The sequence below is a fragment of the Drosophila serrata genome, unplaced genomic scaffold (assembly GCF_035046125.1).
Source record: "Drosophila serrata isolate PLE 108 unplaced genomic scaffold, ASM3504612v1 contig_245, whole genome shotgun sequence".
NCBI classification, from domain to species: domain Eukaryota; kingdom Metazoa; phylum Arthropoda; class Insecta; order Diptera; family Drosophilidae; genus Drosophila; species Drosophila serrata.
In genome coordinates this window covers 4,696-30,191 of record NW_028257143.1, presented here as the reverse complement: position 1 = coordinate 30,191, position 25,496 = coordinate 4,696, and the positions used below count along the sequence as shown (strand labels likewise).

Here is a 25,496-nt window from a genome sequence, read left to right as displayed (position 1 = left end):
GCATGCTGCCAATCCAATCCCGATTTCCTTGGATTTTTTACCGGTAAGTAGAGTTACCTTCTGTAACCTGGATGCTTGAATTTGAAGGAGCTTCCACTTCTACTTTTTTTATTTTAGCCCAAAAGCCCCAAGGATAAAAGGGAAGGGGAAACCATTGATGATCCTTTTCCGAAGGAGGTTTGCAACACTCTGGACATTTACACGGTGGGACTGTCTTTTTTTTCTTTTTGTTTTTCTTGTTTTCCTTTTTTTGAGGTGGCATTACCAACCAGATTGTTATATTACTATTATTTATAACAACATTGTGATTGGTATTGGATCTCAGATATTTGTTGGAACTATTTAAAGCGAATTGATCTGGCAGCGAACGAATTTCAAGTTGGTGGCATCCAAATGGTCCGCATTCTGAGTCTTTCTCTAGCAAATCTCCATTTATCTGCCTTTTACAACCAGAATTATACAATTGCGTTAAATAATTATACTTTCCTAGGATATTTTGTATTACTTCAATGCCGTAAATGCTCTGAAAGTGAAAAGTGTTAAGTAAAAGTCACACGAAACCACTTCTTAACTTACGGAACGGTATTTTTCTGTAAACAAAATTCTTCTTCATTCTTTATGTAATATAAATTAAAACCAAACATACCTTCAAGCACATCTAAGCTTAAAAATAAATATAAATCAATTAGCAGTGAATATATATTTAGATTCAAAATGATACCAACCTCCTGAAACAATCCTGGTTACTCGCGTACATAGAAACATGTTCTTGAGTAATTTCCACAAAAAGTTTGTCAAGTTGATCTAATAGTAATCCCGTTCTTTTTATCTACAAGGTATGTCTTACTATATAATTTTTTCGATTAAAGATTAATTAGAGTTGAGCTCACAGCATAAATATTGGAATGATTACGTGGCACTAGGAAAATAACTAACAGCAGGAACCTCCATTTCCCCATTTTGAGTGTGTTTTCCAAGACGGCCATGGAAAAACTAAGAGAGTTTTTTATGAATACTAGACAATTTAAAAAAATTTTAGCAAATTGTCTTGGAACGAATGGATTAACATGCATGTGTTTTAGGAGTAACAGACCGTGAATGTTGTATTATTTATTGTAGATAACTTTTATTTCCTTGGGTTGACTAACATTCAATATTTTGGAGCAAAGCTGTCAGCAGGAAATCGCTTGGGTTTTTTACTTTTGGAATAATATCTTTGGTTTTCTTAATACTTTTATTTCTTAAAAATAAACAGAATTTTGCGGCACCGGTAATTGTGTAACTATAATATACCATAAGATATGTTAGATGTTAGATTTTACATATGTAAAAGTGTTTATGAAGTCATTTTGTCAAGTTGTGTAATTTTAATATAGATAAACTTTGTTCTCTTCTTTCCGTATTTTAGGTTTATCGTTTATAATTACATATTGAAAAAAAAACTAAAATAAAATTACATATTGAAAAAAAAAACTAATAAAACATATAAGTAAAATATTTTATAAAATATATAAAATTAATATTTTCATTAACATAATCAAGAGCTAAGGTTACTTGTGTGTCAATAACATTGAACTACAAAGTATTAAGCCATACCAGTAGACATGTTCATCAGTGTGAAATCTTATGACAAACAAGAAATTAAACTAATTTCGGAAAGCCGAAGTTGATATACCCTTGCAGTTTGCAATTGAAATATAGGATCGCATCAAAAGTCAATCATAACTAAGCTGTAAATATTCGCTTTCCTTGAATTATACTTATCGTTACATGTATATGACATTTTTTTTTAGGTCAAAGTTTTTAAAACTCATAGCTAACCCAAAAAGGGTTTAATATTTATACGGAAAGCTTTTTTATTCTAGTTTTTATCAGGTTAAAGCCTCCTTATCCTGCTTCACCTTCTTAGTAACCTTTGCGACATTCGGTTTAATGCCGATTAAGAAATAACTCCTGCCCTTGCAAGAGTATAAAGAAACAATTTATTAATTGTAACTAGATCCTAAGGGTTTAACCATGTCCGATGGTGTGAGATTTCCTGTGGTCACCAGCAGTGCTTCCTATTCGTATTGGGTTTCCCCACATTGTCCCATGCTCCCTTTTCGGGATACCTATGGGATACATATGGCTGGTAAATTGGCAAGGAACTCCTCTGTGCTCTGTGCTCTGCTCTCAATCAGACCGTGCACCTAATTAGCTCTTGGCTTAGTGCACAAGGTATCAATTTTCCCGGGGCAGCATCGGATAACACATATGTATGTAAGAACATATATGGCAAAAAGGTATTGGCAGGGGTATTGAAAAATGAGGGACCCGATTCCCAATGTCCTGTGCCACCTTTTTGCCCACCTTAATGGGGCGCTAATCTCTGCAGCAGAGATTAACAGCCGAGCAGACACCGAAACCAATTTTGTGTGCCAACCAACCAACCAGTCAGGGAGGCAGGCGAATGGCTCTTGGTCGGATGACAGCAGCCAGAAGGCCTAAATTTACGGCTTTCTGGGTAATTTGACACTTCGGACAGAATAAGCGAGTTGGTCGCTGTGGAGGGACAGGACCAGGGAAGGGACTATCGGGTCAATGTGTAGTCATTGCACCGGGAATACATTCTGGCACTGGTCGAGGTCGAACTCGTGGTCACCGAGTGTCAATTGATCACAGAACGTCTGCAGTTGTCATTTAATTTCCTAGTCCATGCGATTGCCATTCGGACATTAATGATGCCCCGAGTGAGTAGTGAGAACTTGCCTTTGGCAAATCGATTAACCCTTACATGATTGGTACAATCTTTTTTGCTACTTTGATTCGGATGAAGGTGCTTTATGATAAAGAAGATGCGTAACGCGTTTAAAATTGAAAGAACCAAATTTAAGAAACTTATTTGATGGTGTAGAAACATAATGCAAATAGGAACATTTTGTTGTAATAAAACATTTGATATTAACAATGTAGTATATGTTATCCAAATGTAAATATCTTTTTATCTCAATAAGTTTAATAAATATAATATAATAAGCGAGCACTGAAGTTTTTTTAGCTTAACTGGATTGCATAAATCACACCAAAAGTATCTGAGAAGTTCGGAAATCATAATGATATAATCTGTTTCTATCCCTGTTAAGAATATCTATAGTATTACAGATATTACTTGTTTCAAAGGTATAAAATCATTTTAATTAAAAGGAAAGACAGAATAAATTATAATCAACATATTAAATACGATTAAGGGAATCGGAGAAAAGAACACATTAAGTAACTTAACAATATCTTAAGTCAGCATTTAGATAAATATACAATATCCTTATTTCTAGGTGTCTCTTTCCTATTCCTTTTGCTATTGTCTTGTTCTCTTGAATTGATATATAAAATTCAATCACTCTTCCTTATGAAATTTTCAAACATTGTATGCATATATTTACACAGGCCTAAAAGAAAATGTTGAAAATTATGCTCTTTCCCAAACTTATGACTTATGCATGCCCATGTACACGACAAATAACAACAGCAGCAGCAAACGGACCAGGAATAGGAGCCAGAGTCGGAGTTGGAGTCCGGGATCCGATTTTGAATCGTGTGTGGCATTCGACCAGGCCAAAATGTAGCTGCAGACAGACACCCAAAGACAACAAACGAATCGAAACAATCGAGCACAGACAAAATCAATCTGTCATTCGGGAGTCATATTCAATCATGTATTCAATGCAATGCGATGGGCGAGCGAGTTTATATTTAAATAAAAGTCCAATGTTTACACACCCAGGCAGAGGCAGGGCTCGAAAAAACCCACAGAAGACATTGCTATTGGAAAACGAAAAAGTTGTTAAATATTTGCATTTTCTCCAGCTCTCTCTCTGTGTGTGTGTGTGGCTGTGTGTGTTGCCTCTTCAATCAATAAAATGTCAGAACTGCATTGCGCAGACATTGCAAACCAGAATCGGATTCTGAATCAGAGCCAGAGACGGAAACAGAACAGAGACGGGACAGTGAGTGACTGACGGACTGAAAGACTGAGAGACTGACGGACTGACTGACTGACTGACTGACTGGTTCGGGTTGGCTGATTTCTAGGCATGACTGATATATGGCTTGTATTGACATGGACACAGTTCTTGACTTTCATTTTAGTTGGATGGAAGCCACCAGTCGTCGTCGGCAGCATTGCTTGTGTCAATATGTCAGTCAGTCAATCGGTGTTTGCATAAGTCTTCCTCCGCAGCAGATCGCCTTGTCTCCGATCGTCTAAATTTACATAACCTTCCGACAAAGGCCCCATCGGGATATATAGGATATATATACAACTGACTGGCGCCTTCTGAATTTTGATTTCTTTTGCGAAAATATGAATGTTAAGTAATGGAAGAAAGGGCAAAATTCAAATCACATTTAATTTGCCATCTGATAAAACCAAAATTTATTGCCCTCTGCGATTACACGCAATTTACGATTGAAGTTATTTGCCAATATCATTTCTCATGTGAAGAATATTGTCTTATGGTATATGAATTCTGGAGGCAACCTCAAAAAGTTCCGCATTTAATGACCCATAACATTTTCCTTCATGTTTTGCATACAAAATCTTGGGTTTTATAACATATATAATGGGTGTGTGCGACATGGCAAATGGGTGTGTAACAATCTTTTTTTCATGTGTCTAAAAAGTGGGGAAAAGCCGATTTAATAATTGATTTTTTTACGATGATAATAAAAATCTTTAATATTGTGCTAATTGGCTAAGCTGTGGACATGACAATATCCGGTGGCAGTTAAAATTTTGAATGACTTTATTGATTAAATAAGGTAACTGAATGGGAAAAGTATTAGCATGGAGGTTGCATTCAGTCATTAAACATTTAACATTTTTAATACTCACAACGCCATCGTTCATACACTTTATGTTTAAATTTTATATGCTGAATATGATTACTGTTTAGTAAAAACTATGAATTGTAGCATTATTTTTAATACTTTTCGAGTAAATACTCGATATGGCAAAGAGAGGGAAACCCAGGCACAAGAGGCTAAGGAAATTCGCCTGAAGAAGGTCAAACATTTAAATAAAACTGTTGACAGTTCTGACAAAAGGCAATGATTGGCAGGTTTTGGATATAAGCCAAACCGAAAAGAAAAACGGTTGCCCATTGTTGAGGCTACTTGTTTATCCGTTCTAAGTCCCAGGATTTGTTTTCGCATTTGTTTGGCATTATTATTGATCCTACTTAGGAGATACATACGTGAGTGTATGGACATGTGTGTGCCCCGATGAGCAGTCATGGGATAAAGATTGTTAGCATAAGAAGATTTCGCCGGGGTTGGCAAATGGCACAGCCAAAAGACGGACAGACAGACAACCTTTTCATCATCGGCTCTCACATGTCAACTGTCTCGCATAAATCTAACCTTTATAAGCATTTAATTGGCCGTCTGCTGGCAGCCTTCCCTGGAACCCGTTTAACGAGGCTGTTGAGCTCTGTACGTTTGCATGTATTATTATTGTTTCCGCTCCTATTTATTTTGAGTTTCAATTTTTGTTTTGCTTTCATTACTGGGCGACCCAGGCTCAAGCCCGAGTTGTCATCCTAAAAAAACAAATGCTCTAAAATAAGAACTGCAATCATCCCTTGATCTGGAACCAGGAACCGGAGTTTAGAGTGTACTCTGTTTGCACATAACACATGCTGCAGTCTGCAGTTGTTATTCCTGCCTTTAAGCACTTGGTGAGAGTTTGTTGTCATTATTTATTTTGACCAAGGGCTGAGTGGGCTGGACGATTAGTTTGGCTGGATGTGTCCTTCGATCCATTGTCCTAACCATCCAGCCGCTTATTAGTATTTTTCCAGATACTTGTGGTTGCGTATGCAACTGTCACATATGTGAGCATTTCGGGATTGGTTTCTCATATTTTCACTATAAACAGGGAGATAGAGAGAGCTCTTCTCTGTAGGTTTTGTTTATTTTACTCAGGAATGTTTTCTTGTCATCAACTCCGTCCGGTCCCAGAGACCACTTACAGCGGAAACTATAAGAGCTATAGCTATGATATATTAAATAGCCTTCAACTTTGCAAATGAGACAAATGGAAAAGAAATATATAAATCAGATGATATAGCAATTCCATTTTGATACGATCTTAAACTTTATTTTAAAATCGTATGAAGTAACTATATCTCTTGTAAAAATATCTAAAGTAATCATATAAGATCTTTCTTAAATGAACCAGAATATATTGTTATATATTCAAGAAAAACTCGAATATGTTATCCAATTCACTTCCGAGGGAAAACTGTAACAAGGCTTGTATAAATTCTGAAAAAATGCTATCTTACTGGTTTTCCTATTCATATTAAGTTTTCATGGCAATTTCCACGAACCAGTAAGAAGTCTTAACCAAACTTGGGGTTCATTCATAAAACCACAGAAAGTATATAACTCTTTTAAAATTAGAGTTCTTGGAATTCCTGAAACGTGTAGCACAATTTTCATTGTTTCAAGATTTTATACACACCTCACGTACTTGCTTGGAAAAGTGGTTCTTTCAATGGTTTTAATATGTTCTTTCGGCGAAATTTCAAAATTAGAGGAAGGCATTTTCTAGTAGTACTTTTTCTATCTATTATCTTGAGAAGAGATCTTGATCACGTTCAACTTGGATGGAGATGAAGTAGTTTTTTCTGAAGATGAAGAGTGTTTGTTGAGTTGTTAATTTAGGTATTTCTTTAAGAATAGTTTTATTACACTAATAATAAGTATTGCTGTTTTAATAACCATTTCGCATTATATAAAACAATTAAGGTCCCTCTCAAAAACTTACTCCAGTTAAAAATTATAAGTATTTGCTTTTGAAAAATTCTAACAAATTTAATTAAACTCAAAATTCAAAAGAACCTTTGCAGACATGACTTTGTTTTATTTTTCTCGACCTTTATCGGTGCTTCTCGAGAGAACAGCTGATGATAAAAAAGAGGCATCAATCCCACACAATCATCCCAAAAAGGACTCCGATTCAAGAAGAGACAGATCGAGATAAGTAGTTAAAATTTCACCTTTTGTCTTGAGTTTTATTCAATTACTTGCGGGTTTCATTTTTTACAACTTTAACCCTACACACGTACATAAATTAAGGGAATGGAAGGGAGAACCTTATCGGAGGCACTCTCGAACCTGAAATCCGAAAAAAGACATTATGGTGTTACACTTGAAATTTACGACATCCTCTGTTTCCCGTCTCTCCAGTTGTCCCATCACTTAGCCTTTTGTCCTGCTGCCTGCTGAGCTCTACTTTCACCCTAGGACCAGTCCAGGCACTCACGTCTTCAGGACTAGAAGATGTCTATCGAGATGCGAGAGCTGGCAAAGGACAAAAATATCAATTTCTCCCTCTGTTCTCCGCCTGCCATTGAAAGTGTTAATTGAACCATAAGCGTAACCATAAATGGATTTTATTTCCTAGTCGAAAGACAAAGCAAGGGATTCCCGAAAAACAAAATGTATTCCCCTCATTCCCTCACAAACGTTTTATGGCCTTGCCCATCTTTTTCTTTGTCTGTATTGTCTCGATGCGGAGATACTTTTTGTCTCCGGTTTTTCTTTATTTCTGGGTGTTTGCGGGGCATGATTTTTGGCCACTGAAAAGATCTGGTTTACTTATGCAATTTGTTGCAGTTTCCCAATTCCTTTGTGAACAGCTTTGTTTACACAGTTTGCAGATCTTGAAGGATCTGCTAAACGGTAGCCGTCTTGGGTTCAGTCTTTGGGTGTCCTTTTCTTTGGGATTTACGAGGAATTGCATAACCTTGTAAGGCCACTGAAACACAATCCTAAACCAGCTTCAAGTGTGTCTACAAGAGAGCTTAAAGGATGATCTGCAGATAATATGTATTGGTGGGTGGGTTTCGAATCTAGAGATTTAACTAAGGTTTCTGTGGAAATATGTGAGAGATCTCGAGTTCGGCAATTGTTTTATACTTTGAAGAAATGGCATCTACTGGTATTAAAAATCCTGATTTAAGCTTTCGAGACTGTCAAAGTCAAGTCCGAGTAAGCCAAGATCCAAATCCTTAATATCAAAACGTCTTACCCATAATAAGTATATTCGCAGAAACCCCTTTTCAGTGTTTAAATGAAGCACGATCGCAACATCATAACTTGGAGCTGCCCTACCTGATGGAACTGATGGATCTGATGGTTGCCCTTGGGACACGCCTGTATCCTCCCGTATCCTTTGCTGCAAAGCAGTTACTTCGATCCTCCATCTATCAGCAACGCCAACGCCCCGTTGGTAGTCGAGGATAAAGGGGATATAGGGGGTCAGGGAATCAGGGGATATATAGGAGATCGGTGGCCAGCCCCTGGCCAAATCACGACACAAATGCCGTATAATCACTTGTCGAACGCTGCTCAATAATTATGAGAGGACGTCGTGGGTTGGGCCGGCATTTCGCATGCAGCGCGTTGCTATTAGGCCCTGATTTCGCTGAAACCTATCAAAACACATAACAATCAGGGGGCTGGGAAGGGCGATGATGATGATGACTGCGGGCCAAGAGAGCCACGTAATTATATCGAGCAAACATAAAAGGAACGCGGCGACGGGGTCCAGCTCCGGCTCCCAGACTCTGGCCCGGATCAGAGTTCGGGATGGAGGCGTTGCCAAGACGCATAACAATGAAAACGTTTAAGCCGACTAACGAGCGAACGGTGAGCTGTAATCTTCTCTGCCGGTGAATCTTTCCTTTTCAACTAAAAATGCCCCCTGCCCATTCCCATTCCCCATTCTGACTCTTGATGGCGACTGGGGGAGGCGCCTTGAATGAAGTTTAACAAATTAATATTAAATTACGTGCCAAATTGGCAGACAACCAAGCCGGAGTCGAACTCAAACCACATCAAAGGCAATGCGATGCACAACCAAAGATTTTTCACTGGCTTAGAATTAGAGGCAGCTCTGTCCATATGCCATGGTAACGGAAGTGAAAATTGGGCATTCGAGGGTTCGTTTTATTTGGTCTCGATCCCTTAAATATATACGTATATAGAACGGGGGATATATACTTGGAAATTGCCCCATTGGCGCCGCATAGTCATCAGCGATTTAGCACACGTTCCCGCTATCCCGCAGAAAACAGATTTTTATTTAACCTTTTGCAGGCTTTAATGGCTTCCTTTTTAGGGTTTTATGGTCGCTCAGACGGTTGAATAGGGTCTCGTCTCCCTCGCATGTCCAAGAGGATGCGTGCACTCTAAAATTGATTAAAGTGAAAGGCGCTGGGTGAAGGCAAGGGTATCTCCTTTTTGCCGGCGGACTTAATAACAGGACTCTCGCCGGTCGCTTTTCGCAATTAGCTGTTATTCATCAAAAAATGGGACAGCTTAATTGGGAGGTTTCCAATGCCGAACCAAGGTGAAGGTTGAGCCAGCGAGGAACTACTATGACAGTCTATTCTTAAGACACTGAGAAAAAGTATAATAAAATAGCTCAATTATATCAAAGTAGTTTACAAAAAAATTAATCTGATGATAATTAGGATGATGAGAAGTCAATAAATATACATATATATGTAAATTTTATTTGTTTTAGAAGGCCTTGAAAATGTTATGCAACTTCAGTTTCATTTTCAGGAATAAATAAGAAAAAATCCCATCCTAAAACACGTAATAATTAAAAACATATAGGACGAAATTATTCAGCAAAAAAAACATATGAGACCCCATGAAGCATCAGCAGGCAAGACGATTTAGACATGCACGTCTGAGAGCTATGCTATGTTAACTGGTCTCTCCTTTTTTAAACTATATAGATAAAAACATTTCAATTAAAATGCACTATAAAGGATCTATGTATCTAACTATATCTTATAGATAAAATAATAAGGATCACAATAAATTAGAAAATTTAACAAAACCTACATTTTTAGGTACTCAACATAAGTCATCTTCCGAGAGAAGAGTTTAGTAAAACTTACAAAAGAGAAAAATAAACAGTATAATAATCAAACGATTTCTATTATGCGGATGATTGGATACATCGACCTTATCTTTATTATTTTCCTGTTTTTGTTTTATTTTTTCATTCTATTATTGTTTGCAAACTCATCTTAATCTAAAATGTACCTTATACAAATTGCAAAACATTACTTTATCCTTTCTCCTTGATTAAGTTACATTTTAATCCCAAGCAGTTATGATAATCAATTCAACTGCTTCAATGATTTATTACTAATTTCCCTTCTAAGCATCGAGGCAATATTTCTCCTGCATATGGTCACGTAAAGGCAAACAAACGCAACGAACCTGAAAGTAACCCCACCCAGGAGGGAACACCACTGATGATGAGCTCCATGGAGGCGGAGTGGTTGTGTTGTGAAGTTAATAAAATCTAATATGCTTAGCCACAAAATGGTTGTTTTGGGTCTTGTAATTATGCACCTTAATTTGCCCCAAACCCGTCCCCGCTCCTCCCCCAGCTATGCCACACTAATTGTATATGCAGCCGGTGTGGAACCCATCGACAATATTAAAAGGGATTTTGTGGTGGAGTCCATGTCCAACCCCCCAACCTAGTCTTACCTGGCAGCTAGCTACTTATGGAAATCGCAGTGCACTAAGGGGACTATGGAAATTTTCATTTTATTGGCGCCCAGAGCGTCTTCCATCGAGCCCAGCCACACGCACTCTGGCATACCAAAATCCTATAAGTAATTGTCAACGTACTTGGCGCCTCCCGCCGAGTCCCTCCCTTCCTCCCTGACAGCTCCCAGCCCCATTTGTATTTATATTAATTAAGCGTCGTTGAGTTGTCTTCCTGTTGCCATGGCTATGTCTGTGGATGTGGCTGCTCCTCCCTTCGACAATGTTGTTATCTGTTCAGCTGTCGTCGTCGTCGTCGTCGCCGTAGTTGCTGCGGCTTGTTTTACAAGCTGGATGGGCTTAGGGTTATAGACTCCAGAGCTCGACTCCTCCACCGTTCTGGCAGACGTTTTAATTGCTTCAAATTGATGATAATTAAGCCGATCTGCATATTTGTACTTTCGGAATGGGCCCCTGCTATTGTTGGCCAAATGAGTTTCTGAGGGGGGAAGAAGAAAGGCGATTACTGCCCCCCCTACTATTAGGCTTATCGATTATGCGTTTTGCTCCAATCAGTTTACTTTTGGCTTAGACAATTTGATTAGATTGGGACTAACAATAACAATAAAGTAATGGATTCTCTCCCTCTCTATGAGTTTATGGAAAAGTTTACTGGAAAAGTCTTCTTCAATGTTGCACTTTTGCTTCACTCTTAACCCGATCATTGGCCACAGTTTGGTGTGTGTACCCTCAGCGAAGATTACGGTGTACTTGGAAGGCTTTGCCGCTAATTACATTTCATCCGGATATTTAGTACACACGGAGCAGAGTCTAAGCCACATTAGGGCAAGCGTGGGTGAGCTGGTGGTCAATAGCTGGGAAGCCATAGGAGGAACCCCCTGCGGAAATAATTAAAGATTCCCAAGTCTTGTGTGTAATTTGCTTAATTCTTTCGCATAAGCCATACAATTAATCACCTTTCTCTAGGAGATACTTAGACCAGGTAATACTTACAACCTTCAATTAAAAGTCAATTAGGGAGGGGTCACGAAATTTCCGAAGGATACGGGTCTGCGCGTCGTCATGTGAAACAATTTCTGGCAGCTGTCGAAAACCACACGTTGCTAATTGTCGGTTGCACTCAAATGGGTGTAGACCATGCATTTGATTGGCGGCCTTAGAATGGGGCGAGACCCGCAGAAGATTAAATAAGAAAGAACAAAACCTTTTTGCACCTTTCAAATGTCAAACGACAAGAATGTCGGGTAGATAATGAAGTAAGTAAGAGTGAACGAACTGCAGATTCTCTTTCAATTCAAATAGATACACTGAACTAAGCACGGCAAAGATACAATTTTAATGAAGACATTTCTTAATTACATTTCCACATCAGATGGAAAACTAATACTAAGTAATGATAAAGTAAACTTAAAATGTATCTTGGGAAATTTGTATTTAAGATATTAAATATTTAGATTTGCCAAATTAAATTATGCTCTTGGAAGATATTTGTAAGGTTTAAGTTATTTCAATATCAAATTCTTTTAATATCACATGTTATACCTGTTTAATTCATCTATACGGTAGTATAGAATTGTTAAGTTTATTATATTTTTCTATTTGACGATTATTTACAAAGTATTCTTAAGGTTAGATTTAAATGCATCCTGAGCAGGAGTTTTAAAGAAGATAAAAGACTTTTTGTTAGGTATTACTAAGGATTTAAACCTCTTGCTAATGATAGATTTACTATCCACTATAAAAACCCAGTAAAGTTACATAAAATATATTGTTAAATTCTTATTTATAAACTTCTCCTGAACCAGTAAAGGGAATAAGCGTATATGTTTCATCTCTAAAGGGGAAAAGAAGAGTCAAGTCATATAGCCTTATACCCTTTCGACGTGTTTCGCAGCTGTAGAGCCACAAAATACACGAGTGTGAACACGTTGCCCGGGGACCTGGGCTTTGAGGTTAACCCCAAGCGGCTGTGACAAGGATGTCGGGCGACAGGAAGTGGTAACTACTAAATAAGCAGGTCTGGGACCTGAGGGCGTGGCACAGCCGACGGAACCGACTGGAACGGAACTTGACCAGGGTCAGCAGTTAGACCCGGCAGGAAAGCGTATGTGACAAAAGTAGGATGAGCTGTGGAAATGCCACATCGCAGTGTTTTCCCGCTTTCCCTTCGCTTTCCCTTCCGACAGTGGGTATCTTTTGTCGGCTTACCGAACGGGGTTTTTGCTGCTGTGACTGCCTGGCTGGTAGAATGACTGGGTTTAATTCTGTTTTCGGGTTAAGTAAGTGAATAAGTATGCGCTAAAATTCAGTCAACCGCATTAAGTATTTAAGCACTCAGCACACGCTCAGCACGGAGACTTACACACCCGAGGTATCGCATTGCCGCACATGGACAACCCTGCCTCCCTCCTTGGAAAAACCGCTTGGTTAGCGTTTTTCCACAACAACGCATACACTTTGAGGTAGCTTTTCCGCTAATGAATGCATTAGGGGGGAAAAAAGGCGACGAGCGCAGCCTTGTTGGCGGCTTAGTTCCTGCAAATGCTCGGATATTTTATTAAGTACTTAACATGCCGCTTTCTTTGCGCAGACACATTTAGGCTCCCTCTTCCCAGCCACACATTTGCCTACGATTACCAACATTGCTACAGTTATGCGGACAGTACGCTGAATTACACAACGTTTGAGGTTAAGCGGATTTCGTAATTATCCGACTCGCAGATGCATTCTGTAGGGGAGAGGCAGCAGCAGCAGCAGGATCAGGTACATAAGTGGCAAGAAGGCTGCGGGCTTACAACCGGCTCGGGTATCCGACTCTCGAGGCGGATTTGGACCCGCTTAATTCCTCTTTTCGATCCCAAAAGGCAGCTCCATGCTTGTTAGTTGAATAAATGGGCTTCATTTAAAACAGAGTGCAGGCCTCCAAATGATTATTCTTTAAGGTTTAAGTGCTGTCGAAAGGTTTACAGAAGGATGTACCTGAAATGCAAATTCTGACTTTATATATACATAGTAAAGAAATTTGAAATAAAATTGAGAGGTAATCATTACAATTAGAAAGGCAATTACTATTTCCTACACATCAATTTCTAGTGTAGCAAATGATTCTTGTAAAGTCAAAGTATGCACGAAACTTTCCTAAAGCCTTAACCTTTCATTTCATTTAAAACAGAGTACAGGCCTCCAATGTTTATTTTTTATGGTATAAGAACTGTCGAACACTTTACAAGAAGATTTAGATGAAATTAAAATATGCAGAGCAAGGTAATTAAAAATAAAATTGAGAGTTGATCAATAGAATTGAAATCAGTATTTTTACACTTCAATTTCTAGCGACTGATTTTTGGAAAGTCTAAGTGTGTACAACATTTTCCTTAAGCCTTTACCTTTCCACATGCCTTGATCTTGTAATATGTTACTTTGTCCCGGTATAACATATTCTGTATTTCTCAAAGGGTATTATAGAGCAGCTCCCAACACCCCTTCCTCGCCTGTTAAAGACCAACTTGAGTTAACTTATTCTATTAGAGCGAAAAGAAATCTTGCTACATTGTTGCTTCGGTAATTATTCTTTATACGTTAAACCATTACCTGTAATTTTATTCAACGACGTCGATTGCCACAATAATGCATAGCGATGCAAACGCTTTTTTTGCCAACACCACTCACTCACGAAGCAAGTTAAGTCATTATGGTGTGTGATGGCTTGCGTCATGCACAGGCACTCTGAACACCGAACACGGTTATGATTTCCAGAAATTACAACTACTAATTGTCATAAAAAACCATTAACCACATTACCATTTATTAAATCAGGCAGGGAAGCGTGCCTCCTCCGGCCCGAATGCATTTCGCCTTAATTATGCCACGTAGCTGGCGAAGAGTGTCGATTGGGTTGTGATGGGAGAGGTGAGGAGAGGTGAGGAGAGGTGAGGAGCGGCCACCAAGTGTTCTGAATTTCCACGAAAATTTCATGTAATTATGGGCAGAGAGGGGAGCTGCAGCGCTTCGCTTCGTTGTATGCGGCATAATTTTTAATAAGTGCACGGGCCTCGGCGCCAGCCACTTGGCTGCCTCCGATAATGGCTCGATCCGATCCCTTCTCTCACCTTTCCCCCATTTCAGTTTTCCACTTGCAGCTAATTCAACAAACAGCACAAAGCGATTGTGCCCCGCAGCAGATGCACGTGATGGGGCAGTTAGCTCCCTGGTTGCGACCACAATGTTGGTCTATAGACTCTATAGTCACCGGGTTGACACTCCCTTTTAACGCCGGGGGAGTACGTGTCTGTCCTTATCTGCTTCCTTTGTATGAATTTCATATTTTTATGGCTTCGTGGAAAGGCGCAAACTCATAAAATTTATAAAACGCACACAAATTTGTACGTAATTACAATAAAAACCCATAAAATATATCATAAAAATCCAAAATGCCCATCGCCAAGCGCACTCCCAGGAAGCCGCGAGGGAGTTTCCGAGTTTCTCGGCTCAGCTAAATTTCTAACTAAATTTATTATTATGACACAATTTTTATGTGCCTTACGATTATATATATATGTATATATTTTTGTCGTGTGGGTGTGTGTGAGAGTGCGGAGACTTTTGATAATTTATGGGTCGAGTTTTATTACATTTGATTTGTTTATGTGGCCATTCCGAGGATAGCCTAGCCAAGGAAAAAATTATAATAATAAATAAGTTTGGTCTCATCCCGAAACCGAAAGGTGTGGGCGCGTGTAGCGCCAGATTTCCTGTCCACGAATTTTTATTTTTTATGTTTATGACAGCAATTGTACATGCTGTTCATACTAATTGAAGATTGTGGGTGATCTTCCAGCCTTCTGGTGGAGATAGAGCGTGTTTCTTGAAGGAAGTTCAGATAGATCTATCACTTTGAGGAATTTTGAATAAAATATCTAATAAATGAATTGAAGTTACTAAGCTTGTTTTTAGAATAATATTAAAGAGTATTTTAACTTTATCTATTATATAAATATAAGAGGATTCGATTTACTCCTAAGCTAAGTGTTTCAATCACAAATAAAGTTTAAAATAAAAGATTTTAGACTACTTTTACCAAATAATACTAGTATGACTTTCCAAATATTTCCATATTTCCTTCTCAGCACACATTTCGATGCACTTAATATGTACAGATCAAAATAAATTGTTTACATTTACCATGGACACAAGGGCCCATCTCAAATGTCCTTGCATTCTACGGACGGCGTGTCCTTGCCTTCGTGCGTCCCGCCCCCTTTGGATGGAAATAAAATACATCTGTCGCTGTCTGTGGTGGTGGTGCTGCTGCTGTGGCTGTGGCTGCTGACAAACTGGAAACCATATGAGAACAATAATGGATTGGGTGTCCAGGGCAAATCCTAGAGATGCCCGGCTACGTGCAACGTCCTCCTTTACGCTCAACTGCAAGCAAATGTGTGGGCAATAAATTATAAATTCGTTTGACTTCTGCTGCCAGCCGCCTGCTGCCTGCTGACAGCGGGGCAGATCCAGGGAGGGAGTGAATTTGTGTCCTGTGGTCCTTCTCTCTCCTTGTAGTCCCTTGTCCTTGCACCCTCATCGCCTGTCCCTTGTCCCTGTCCACATCCACATCCTGCAGTTATCCTTGACCGCCGCCCTCGCATTGAAAGCGTGGCCCTGGCACCTACCCGAGCCTCTGCGAGTCTCTGTGTGTGTATCTGACCATAATTCACCATGACAAGCCAAAAACCATTAGTAAAGGCAATAAAAATGACAATAGAAGTCAATTTCCATATTGTGTGTTCCAGTTTTCGATACGGATTTCACATTGTGGACATTCACTGTTGATGCAGTTTTTCTACAGCATTTCCTACATTTTCCATTTTCCGCCACCAACCAACAATTTCAACGTTTAATGAGCGTGTTCCATAAAATTGAACCATATTCAAAGCGAACGACGCCCATTAAACATGTCACATAAATCACACTGAAAGTAGTTTAATATATTAAGGCAATGAGCCAGGAGAATTACATACGCCCAGAGTAATCAGGGCCATCATCAAAATGTACATCAAAGGGGCGCATGAATGTAGAAGATAATTAACTATTTATATTTAAAAGGCAAATATTTAACTTCTGAAAAAAGAAGAATAAAGATTCACCTAAACAACTTCAAGGAATACTATTCTAAACTTCATAATTGGGTATAATCGTGTTGATCTCTATACAGAATTTATTTATTTAATTTCCGAATCTTTGATACTGTTGAATCTTAATTTAAGGTTAAAATAAAGCAAGAAAGGTTACTAACTTCGTAAGTTTGAAATATAGACACCTTTTCGAATCGTAAATCGATAAAAACTAAGCTTAAAATGTTCACAAATTTCTCAAAAAGTCAACGTTTAAAATACTCATAACTAAGCCAAAAAGGCCTTAATTTTAATTCCGGAAAACTTTCCTATGTTAGTATTTCTTAGGTTAATAAATCTGCATACATATTTAAAATTTAAACAATTTAAAATTTTGATAAATTTTGGACAATTTTGACGATGTAACCCCTTATAAAATTTTGAGAAAATTGAAAAATGTAATTTTCTTCCAAAGATGTCTAGATCGACTCGGCTGTTGATGCTGATCAAGAATTATATGATTTATAGTGTCGGAAATGACTCCTTAATTTTGTTTTAAGCTTCTGACTAAAATTGTAATACCTTACAAGGGTATATAAGATATAGTTTGTAAAGTATATATTTAAAATTATTATATTTATGTTTTTTTTATTATTTTTCATTATTTATAAGCATTGTCCCAGGCTGGCAGTTCTGCTTATAAGGTATATTGATCCTTTATAGTCGAGGGATAAATCTTTATTCTAACGTAATGACATAAAGATGATGAACCTATGTATATTTCTTATATATTATATGTATCCCGTACGATTACAATCGGAACAACTGACAAATAAGTCCACTAAAATATTCGAGATAATTCCAATAACAGATTAATTAATATACAATGTATTTAATAATTTTGATATTACATGAAACAGAATGTTTTACCTTGAATAAACTATCTTATATCTACATAGATATATAGATTCATACCGTAAATCTTGATTAAATATATTATCAAATTTAAATACAAATCACAAACGCCATAAACAAATTTTATATATATTTAAGAATTTATTTATAAATTCTCCAACTTGTTATATATTCTTTGTTATGCCGAACTAAATGAATTGCATTCCTGGGGCACATATTTTTTTAAAGAAAACTAAAGTGAAGAATGTCAACCGAGCAGAGTACATCAAAATAAATATGCAAAACTAAACTAAAATTCCGTTGAAAATGAAAAACTGTCATAATTTGAAATGTTCTGTGTGTCGTGTTTATTTGCTGTCATTCGATGTGGCACCAAGCACCGTGCCGAGTTAAGTTTCGTCTGTAAATAGGATTTTCCAAAGAGTTTTCCCTCCCCCGTGTCCCCCGCCAGGCCGTGTCGAGAACACAGAAATAGCGCCAGGTCATGGAACATTTGGAAAATGAGGAGGCGGCACCAGAAACAAAGCGAAAAATAACTTTTTATGGGACTTAGGCCGTCGCGGGATATTTCTTTTATCGCATGCTTCACTGTTCGATGGCAGGAGGAGGGAGGGGCAGGACCAGGGGGATGCCACGAAAAGCTGGCTGCGAGGAGATTTAATATTGTTTATGAGCCATCAGCCAGTCAAAGCGAAAAGAATTAAAATGTGCAACGATGTGAAGAAGGTTGAGAGCGCGGGGCATGAAAATGGGAAATGCCGCCGCTATCATAAATTATGGCATTTAGTGTGAAAAATGTTAAAATAAATTAGTCTGCATAAGCAGCATTTTGGGGTTTCGAGAGGATTATGAGATTGTAGCTCTGGAAATTATAACATAAATAAAACGTACGTTTCTTTATTTTGGGTTATTAATTCATATTGTTTTGGTTGGACGAGTTGAAGTCTGGAAATTAGCTACAGTTGATTGGTGAAAACAGTCTGTTAGAATATAGATTATCCTATATGCTATAGAAGAAAGCAAGTTCCATCCTTGATGGTTTCATTTTTATATCAGAAATCCTTCCCCCCATGATAAAACAATCATCTTTCTCTCATTATAAGACTGAAAGAGTCTTCATAAAATCCGAGTCAGGGTCGCTTAAGATCGTAAACATGTTAATAAAACTGCCATAAGTTTGAAACGCAAACGCAGCGGGATATCTTTGTCAGGACCTTGGTCCTGGGCAGGACCCTGGCCCAGGACCTGTGTGACATGCATGCACAATGAGCAGGCTGAAAGGAAAGAAATTGCAGCAGGCCAAATAGGCACGGTCATAAATTTCGAAACCATTTCGATTGTATTGTACTGGACTTCTATAAGTCGCTCAATAATATCATAGGTGACAATAAAAATTTATTGCATTTTGACCACCATGAAATCATCGTTAGGCAGTGACAGCGCTGAGCAGAGCGGATCGGATGGGATAGGATCGCAGGGATGCGCAGCGGGAAGAGGTCAATGGAAGCACCGCAGGACATGAAGGTGGACGGAGTGGGACTGTCTTTCCGCCCACATAACTTGACTCTCCGGCTGGCCTTTTGCCTTTCTTCTCAGATGGCTGACACACACACTACAGCACTCGGCTCGTTTGTCACATTTAACAGATTTGTTATCCTGTCGAGTTAATGTCGGGCACACACACAAGTCCTGTCCCGACTGTCGCACACATGTCCCAGAATCCTGGATGCAGGACTCGGGATTCTAGATTCTGAATTGTGGATTGCGGATTCCCGAGAAGCGCTCGACAGGGACCTTGGTCTTGGCAATAAAAACAAAAGATTGATGGCATTGGGCACACGTTCGATTTGTTTTCCTGTTGCTCAGCGGCCACCTCCTGTCGCTCCGCTGGGGCTTGTCCTTGTGCCTTTTAGTGCTTTGTAATGTCTTAACATTTGACACATCACTGGGACTCTCTGCCACCCTTACAGTCGACAACCGACAGCCACCATCCACTGAGGATATTGCTCGTTAGTTAAGGTTTCTAATAAATTTGTGCAACACATTTCTTTCCTCTTCGGGGTTCGGGGTTCGTTGTTCGGTTCGCCTTGCCGCCAATCCTCTGTCGTCGCTTGTAACATTTTTATTTGATAACATATTGCATTTGGCCCTTTCTCTCGAAATCTTTTTCCCTTTTGCCGGTTCCGTTTCGTTTTGGGTTTCATCCTGCCCCGTTGTTTTCCCGGCCATTTGGGTGGGTTTCCTCCTCTCTAAAATATTGGCTGGCGTCTGCCGAGGGTCTCAACTGGAGCACAGTGGCCAAGTGATTTATGGCGTCTGTGCTGGTCATTCAACTGCATTTGATTTAGGTTGTAAATTGTTGTACTGCTTCCTGTTTATGCTCGATCCTTATCCTCCTTCCCCCTCTTACATTTTGCGCTGTTTTTCGCTAATGAATTTATTGCACTTTTCGTGGTTTCCGGTAAATGCTTTTGGTTACATTGCATTGCATTCCACACTGAAAGGATCTAGTTAAGTTAAGATAATAAATAATAATGCACAGCTTGGCTTCAATTATTTTTAGGCCCTGCAGCTAGGATAACAATAAATCTCTCAACATTTTTAAAAAGTCACTCTGCGATCATTAAGGAAGTTCCATCGCTCTTTATTTCTCCGCGACTTGGGTCCACTCATTTTTTCTGCGGTCATCACTGGCTTAGAGGGGACGCAAAGGTACGAGTCATCTGTGACAGGCGAATATTATCCCTCTTTTTGGAGGGAGAACGAAAGTGATAAACGATGGCGAGGCTGAGGCAAGAGTGAAAGAAATGCCAAAGAGCCTGACACTTGGACGTGAGCGCACAAATAACACTTAACACAATAACAAACAAACTTTTCGACTAATGACAGTCCAAGTAGCAAACAATTTATCGGATGCCAGGAAGGAGCAGCCAACTCTCGCACACACTTTCGCACCGAGAGTTCCTTTTGCCAAGTCATTAATCTTGTTTCGCTCTGGTCGGGCGGCGGACGGGGCGGTGAAATCAGCGGGAGTTCTAATACCGATTCCCAGCCATGTCGTCGTTATCCTTTCAAGCGTGAACACATGCGATTACGTCTTGGTGGCCCCGTGTCCTTGTTGTTGCTGTCTGTGTGTGTGTTGCCAGTTTCCGCATTTTCCTGCGCCAGGCGGCTGCCATGATTAAGTGCCATTTTGAAAAGTACTAAAATCCTGTTGGTCATGGCCCTGGACCTCGCCAGCACGCCGCACAGCTCCCTTCTCCCCCCACGAAGCTGGCAATGTCAAAGTGTCAATGATATATGTTATACGCTCCGATAAGACGCCCTCTCCCCCGGCCAAATGGTGGGCGGAAGGACGAAGGACGAAGGATGAACGCTGCAGGAGCAGGAGCAGGAGCGTTGGGGTGGAAAACCCCGTGTGTTTGGCGCCCAACAAAATATTGCACGTGAACAAAAGCCCGACTGGTGAAATCAGTGCACGTTCACGCAATAACATAATAGTTGGCCATATATTTAGCTGATTTCCCACCAAACACCCGCTGCTTCCTGTGGCACTTGTATTTTCCACGATATTTCCCCAGGTTTTTTTTTGGCCTTTGTCCACATCATAAAAATGGTAGACATTTACAGGTTACCAGACACCGTTTACTTTATTTATATTTTTATTCTAATTAACTTTATGGACTTGTATTTAAGTTATTAAAGAGACGAATTCGAAGAAATTACTATTGAATTCCCGAATAATAATTTATTGGAAGTTACTTTTAAAATAGTCTACTGCCAGATTTTAGTTGTAATAAAAAAATCAAATTTTTAAATCGGAAATTCTAAAAATATAAGCCGAATAGGATTAGTCAAAACTATTTCCTTTTCATATAAACTATAAATTTATATATAAATTGCTATGTATTAAAAGAAAAACTAAATTATCATATCGAAAAATAACAAAAAGTATAAAATGTCGAAGTTTTAAATATCGAACAATAAGAAATTTAAACTTAAATAAGAAATGGAAACTAACTTCGGTAAGCAGAAGTTTCAATAGTGGTTTAAAGAAGTGGTTTGCAAATAAATTAAAGGTTCAGAAATCAGAAATCAATCATAACTAAGTTTTAAATATTCGCTTTTATGGTATGTATTTATGGATATATTTATATGACAAATCAAAGTTTAAAAAACTCATAACTCATAAAAAAAACATTAATTATGTTAGTTTTTATTAGGTTAATAAATCTGTATACTCAATTTAAAATATTTACAAATCGAAATTTTTGCCTATTTTTGAAAATTTTAACGACCCCTTATAAAATGTTCAATTTTTTTAAAAATTGTAATTTTTGTCTGACATGGCTTGATCATATATTCGGCTGATTAGCATGAAAAGCCGCATGCTAATCAATAATATATATATTTATAGGGTCGGAAATGGCTCCTTCACTGCGTTACATGCTTTTTACTAAAATTATAATACCCTAAAAAGGTTTAAAAATTCTATATTTTTAAAGAATAAAAGAGAGTGTCATTTTATATTTATACTTCTTTCCATTCCAATTTATATTGGAAATATATATCAATCTGAATATCAATTTATCCCACGTACATTGCAGAAATCGATAAAGTCTCAATTACCTATATTTATTGCCTTATGCAGGAATGTCAATATCATATAGAATTTTAAAATATCAGACTTAAGGTTCAAATATCGATATTATTATTTCTATTATTATTATTAATGAATTTCCCGACTATATTGCCTACAAATATCAAACAGAAGATCGCCTAAACCGCACAAATATTTCAAATATTTTACAAAATATCGACACACTTCAGATATATCGACAATCAGCCTTCATAGTCGTCAAGCTTCGTTGAAAAACCTAATGCTCAAATGGAACTCGGATGCTCTGTGCGATCAGCTCTGTTCCAGAATGTAGATCCAGACATACCCAGCATCCCTCGATCCCTCGATCTTCCCTCTACCCTGGGTTTTTTTTGGCAGTTGTAAAATATATTTCGCCTCGGCGAAATCTCTCAAGTAGGTGCGAAATCGATCGTAAAGAGCCCCCCTTCCTTCCGAGCTGTTCCCACAATTCCGAGTACTTTCGATATGATCGAGAGACCGCTGGCCAAACAAGACTGATGATCGCAAATGGTGGACGTGGAGCACTCGGAGGTTGAACAAAAAAGAGCACGGCGCAAGTGCGAGAGAAACGTAACCGGAAAAAATCAAAGGCAAAACAATGATCAAAGCTGTCATTACAGATCGAGGGGCGGTCTTTGATCTCGCGCCGCAAATGCGGTTCACTCAAGGGGGAATGGGTTGCGTGTCCAGATTTTATGTTTTGTTTTTTATTTGATTTTCACTTTGTTCTATCAATCAGCGCCTACTACTCGGCGACCCGGCGAGTCGAAATGGAGAAGGGTACGGATCGGTTCCGTTCGGTTGGGGTTATAAAATGATCTTGAGAGGATCGTGTGCGATGGTGTGCGTGTGTTTTCCTTGCTTTTCACGTAATAAAAACACATTAGCAACAACAAGCAACACGTTAATTTCGTTTAAAAATAAAATAGACGAAATAATTGCCGCTCCTGGGGCTCCTGCCCCCTCCTGCCCCACCTGTTCCTCCTTCTTTAAGTTGGAAAATCGCATTTGATGGATGACTATGGAGGAAGTCGTCTGTTGAGCAAGTTGTCGATGCTGGGATTTTGTGGATTTCGAGAGTCAGCTGGGGTGTGTAATTTTCGAGGGATTTGGAATTTGGAATTGTATGTACATTAAAGCATTTTGTGGATTTCCTGGAATTTATGCGGAATTTATCTTTCTTTCGAGGCCTTTTTATTTGGATTGTGTTTTTGGTTTGGTGGATTGTGATTGATCTTTGATTTTGGCATTTTGCCGCCGTCGGCAACTTGTTAAAGATGTAAATAGATTCTGATTATCAGGAATGAAGGCTAGGAGCAATTGATAACTGACTGATAATTCAATAACCAATAAACAAACGAGGGGAAACTGGAGACAGCTTAATTAATGATCAATTGGAAAAGAATTATAATGAATAAGATTTAAATATTTGAGCTTTACTTACCTTATTTAAGTACAAATTATACTACTTAGATATTTTTGTAATGACATTTCAGCTGCAATAAATATCTCTAATATCTAAATTCCTAATCAAATCTTCAAAACTGACAAATGTCAGGTTTTAAGAACCCATTAGTGCTTCCACTTTTGATTGTCAATTAGGCAAGAAAGATTTACTAGCTACGAAAAGCATTTCAGTAATTTCTATTTGTGTTCATTAGGAAATCCAGCATTAATCCCACAAAAATGTCAACAGACAAAGCGGTGAACGAAAACAGCTGCAAATCTTTTTCGAAAATTTGTAACCAATTTGAGAAGCCGCGAAAACGTTTTTACAGGGCCTTAAGAATGAAATTTATGGCTTTCAGGAGGAGGAACCCCTTTCAAACGCACTCGGGCTACAAAATTAGAAGCAGATACCCAAGGCGAACAGAAGTTTTTCTAATAAAAATCACGTAAACTGTCGCCTTAATTTCAAAAGAATCGAAACGATTCGAGCAAGGCCCCAACATCACTCCAAATAATTTCAATTTAGGCACGATTCTCTGCCCCTGAACCATAAATAATGGAAGTAGTAGAGGCAGAAGACTCAACCACGCTGGCACTCTCTATTCTGAGAACCCCTTCGCGGAGCCAGAGAAAGGGCTATCAATTTATTTTTGATGGCAGGCCCAGCATAAATCCCCTCCACGGAAACCACAAAGAAATCACACAATAGAAATTTATGTAATGCCTTCGCAGAAGCGCTCTTACACCGGGTGTTGGGGGAAATCTTGATTTACTTCATCTTGATCTGGATTTCAGGGCTACCGTGGCGCAGACTCATATCGTGAGTGTAACCAATTGTGAGTGCTTCTGTTGTTAACACGGTCAATAAATCAGAATTGTCCAAACAAAGGTGTCGACTTGGAGATACTAGAAGTCCGTGACCCGTCCCTTGCGCTCCCAGTCGCCATAGCGCGTGGGTTCGGGTCCCGCAGGTCCTCCGATTTCCCCCGTATGAGGATTGATGCCCTTGGGCCAGGGCACCAGGGGCTCCTTTTCGTGGGCCGGATGTGGTGGAGCTTCGGGCAAGGGACCTAGAGGTGCATTCGATCGCAACATTTCCCGGAACCTTAAGTAACGATCGCTGAGTTTCTTCTGGGGCAGCTCCTCCTCCAACTCCTCGACCGTTTGGACATGTGTCTTTGGATTGGATAAGGTGCAGTGACAACGGCGTCCGCACTGGATGACTAATGATCGACAAAGTCGTAACATTTTAGGATTTACTTGTATGAATATTAAGCCTTACAAATTCTGAGAATAAATATGTTGGAGTGTTTTCTCAGAGATCCGTTGGCTCGCTAGATTATTATATGACTATTATTAATATAAATTTGTAAACTGTCATTCGTTTACCCAATAAGTTGCTGATCTAATTGGGCAAATCATAAGAGAGAGAGAGAGATCTTTTTCCCAAAGGGTTAAATAAGAGCAAACCGTCTTGAAGATTGTCTTTCACAAGACATTGGATCTACTCCAGTCGTCTGTCCAAACATAGTTTGACATGACTCCGACTGACAGCCAAGATCAAATGTCAGTCTCTGGGAGGAGTCTCAGAGTCTCCAAGTCTCTGGGTCTTAGCTTGAAGCCACAACCAAACGGAGGCTGAGTGACAAGGCTGACGGAGTCTAATGACTTTCAAGCAGCTGCTGTTGAGCTGCAATGGAGATAAACTTCCGGAAACGAGTAGCTGTCTAAGGCAGTTAGCTGGTCAGGCTGTCAAGCGGAGTGCACTGAGAAAAAAGCTAGCATTTTAATATTAT

The 25,496-nt window shown here is 38.9% G+C and overlaps 1 protein-coding gene and 1 long non-coding RNA gene across 2 annotated transcripts; both read right to left on the bottom strand.

The window, feature by feature from the left end:
• Nucleotides 1-467: 467 nt before the first annotated feature.
• Nucleotides 468-780, bottom strand: LOC110185787 (uncharacterized). Its single transcript, XR_015271520.1, has 3 exons — nt 726-780; nt 577-658; nt 468-523 (listed from the first exon to the last, which is right to left on the bottom strand). It is a non-coding gene; the product is annotated as an uncharacterized LOC110185787 (long non-coding RNA).
• Nucleotides 781-24,398: 23,618 nt separating this feature from the next.
• Nucleotides 24,399-25,048, bottom strand: LOC110185977 (succinate dehydrogenase assembly factor 4, mitochondrial). The gene has a single exon (XM_020955000.2). The coding sequence runs from the start codon at nt 24,946-24,948 to the stop codon at nt 24,607-24,609; it is 342 nt and encodes a 113-aa protein (XP_020810659.2). The 5' UTR covers nt 24,949-25,048; the 3' UTR covers nt 24,399-24,606.
• Between the last annotated feature and the right edge of the window lie 448 nt (nt 25,049-25,496).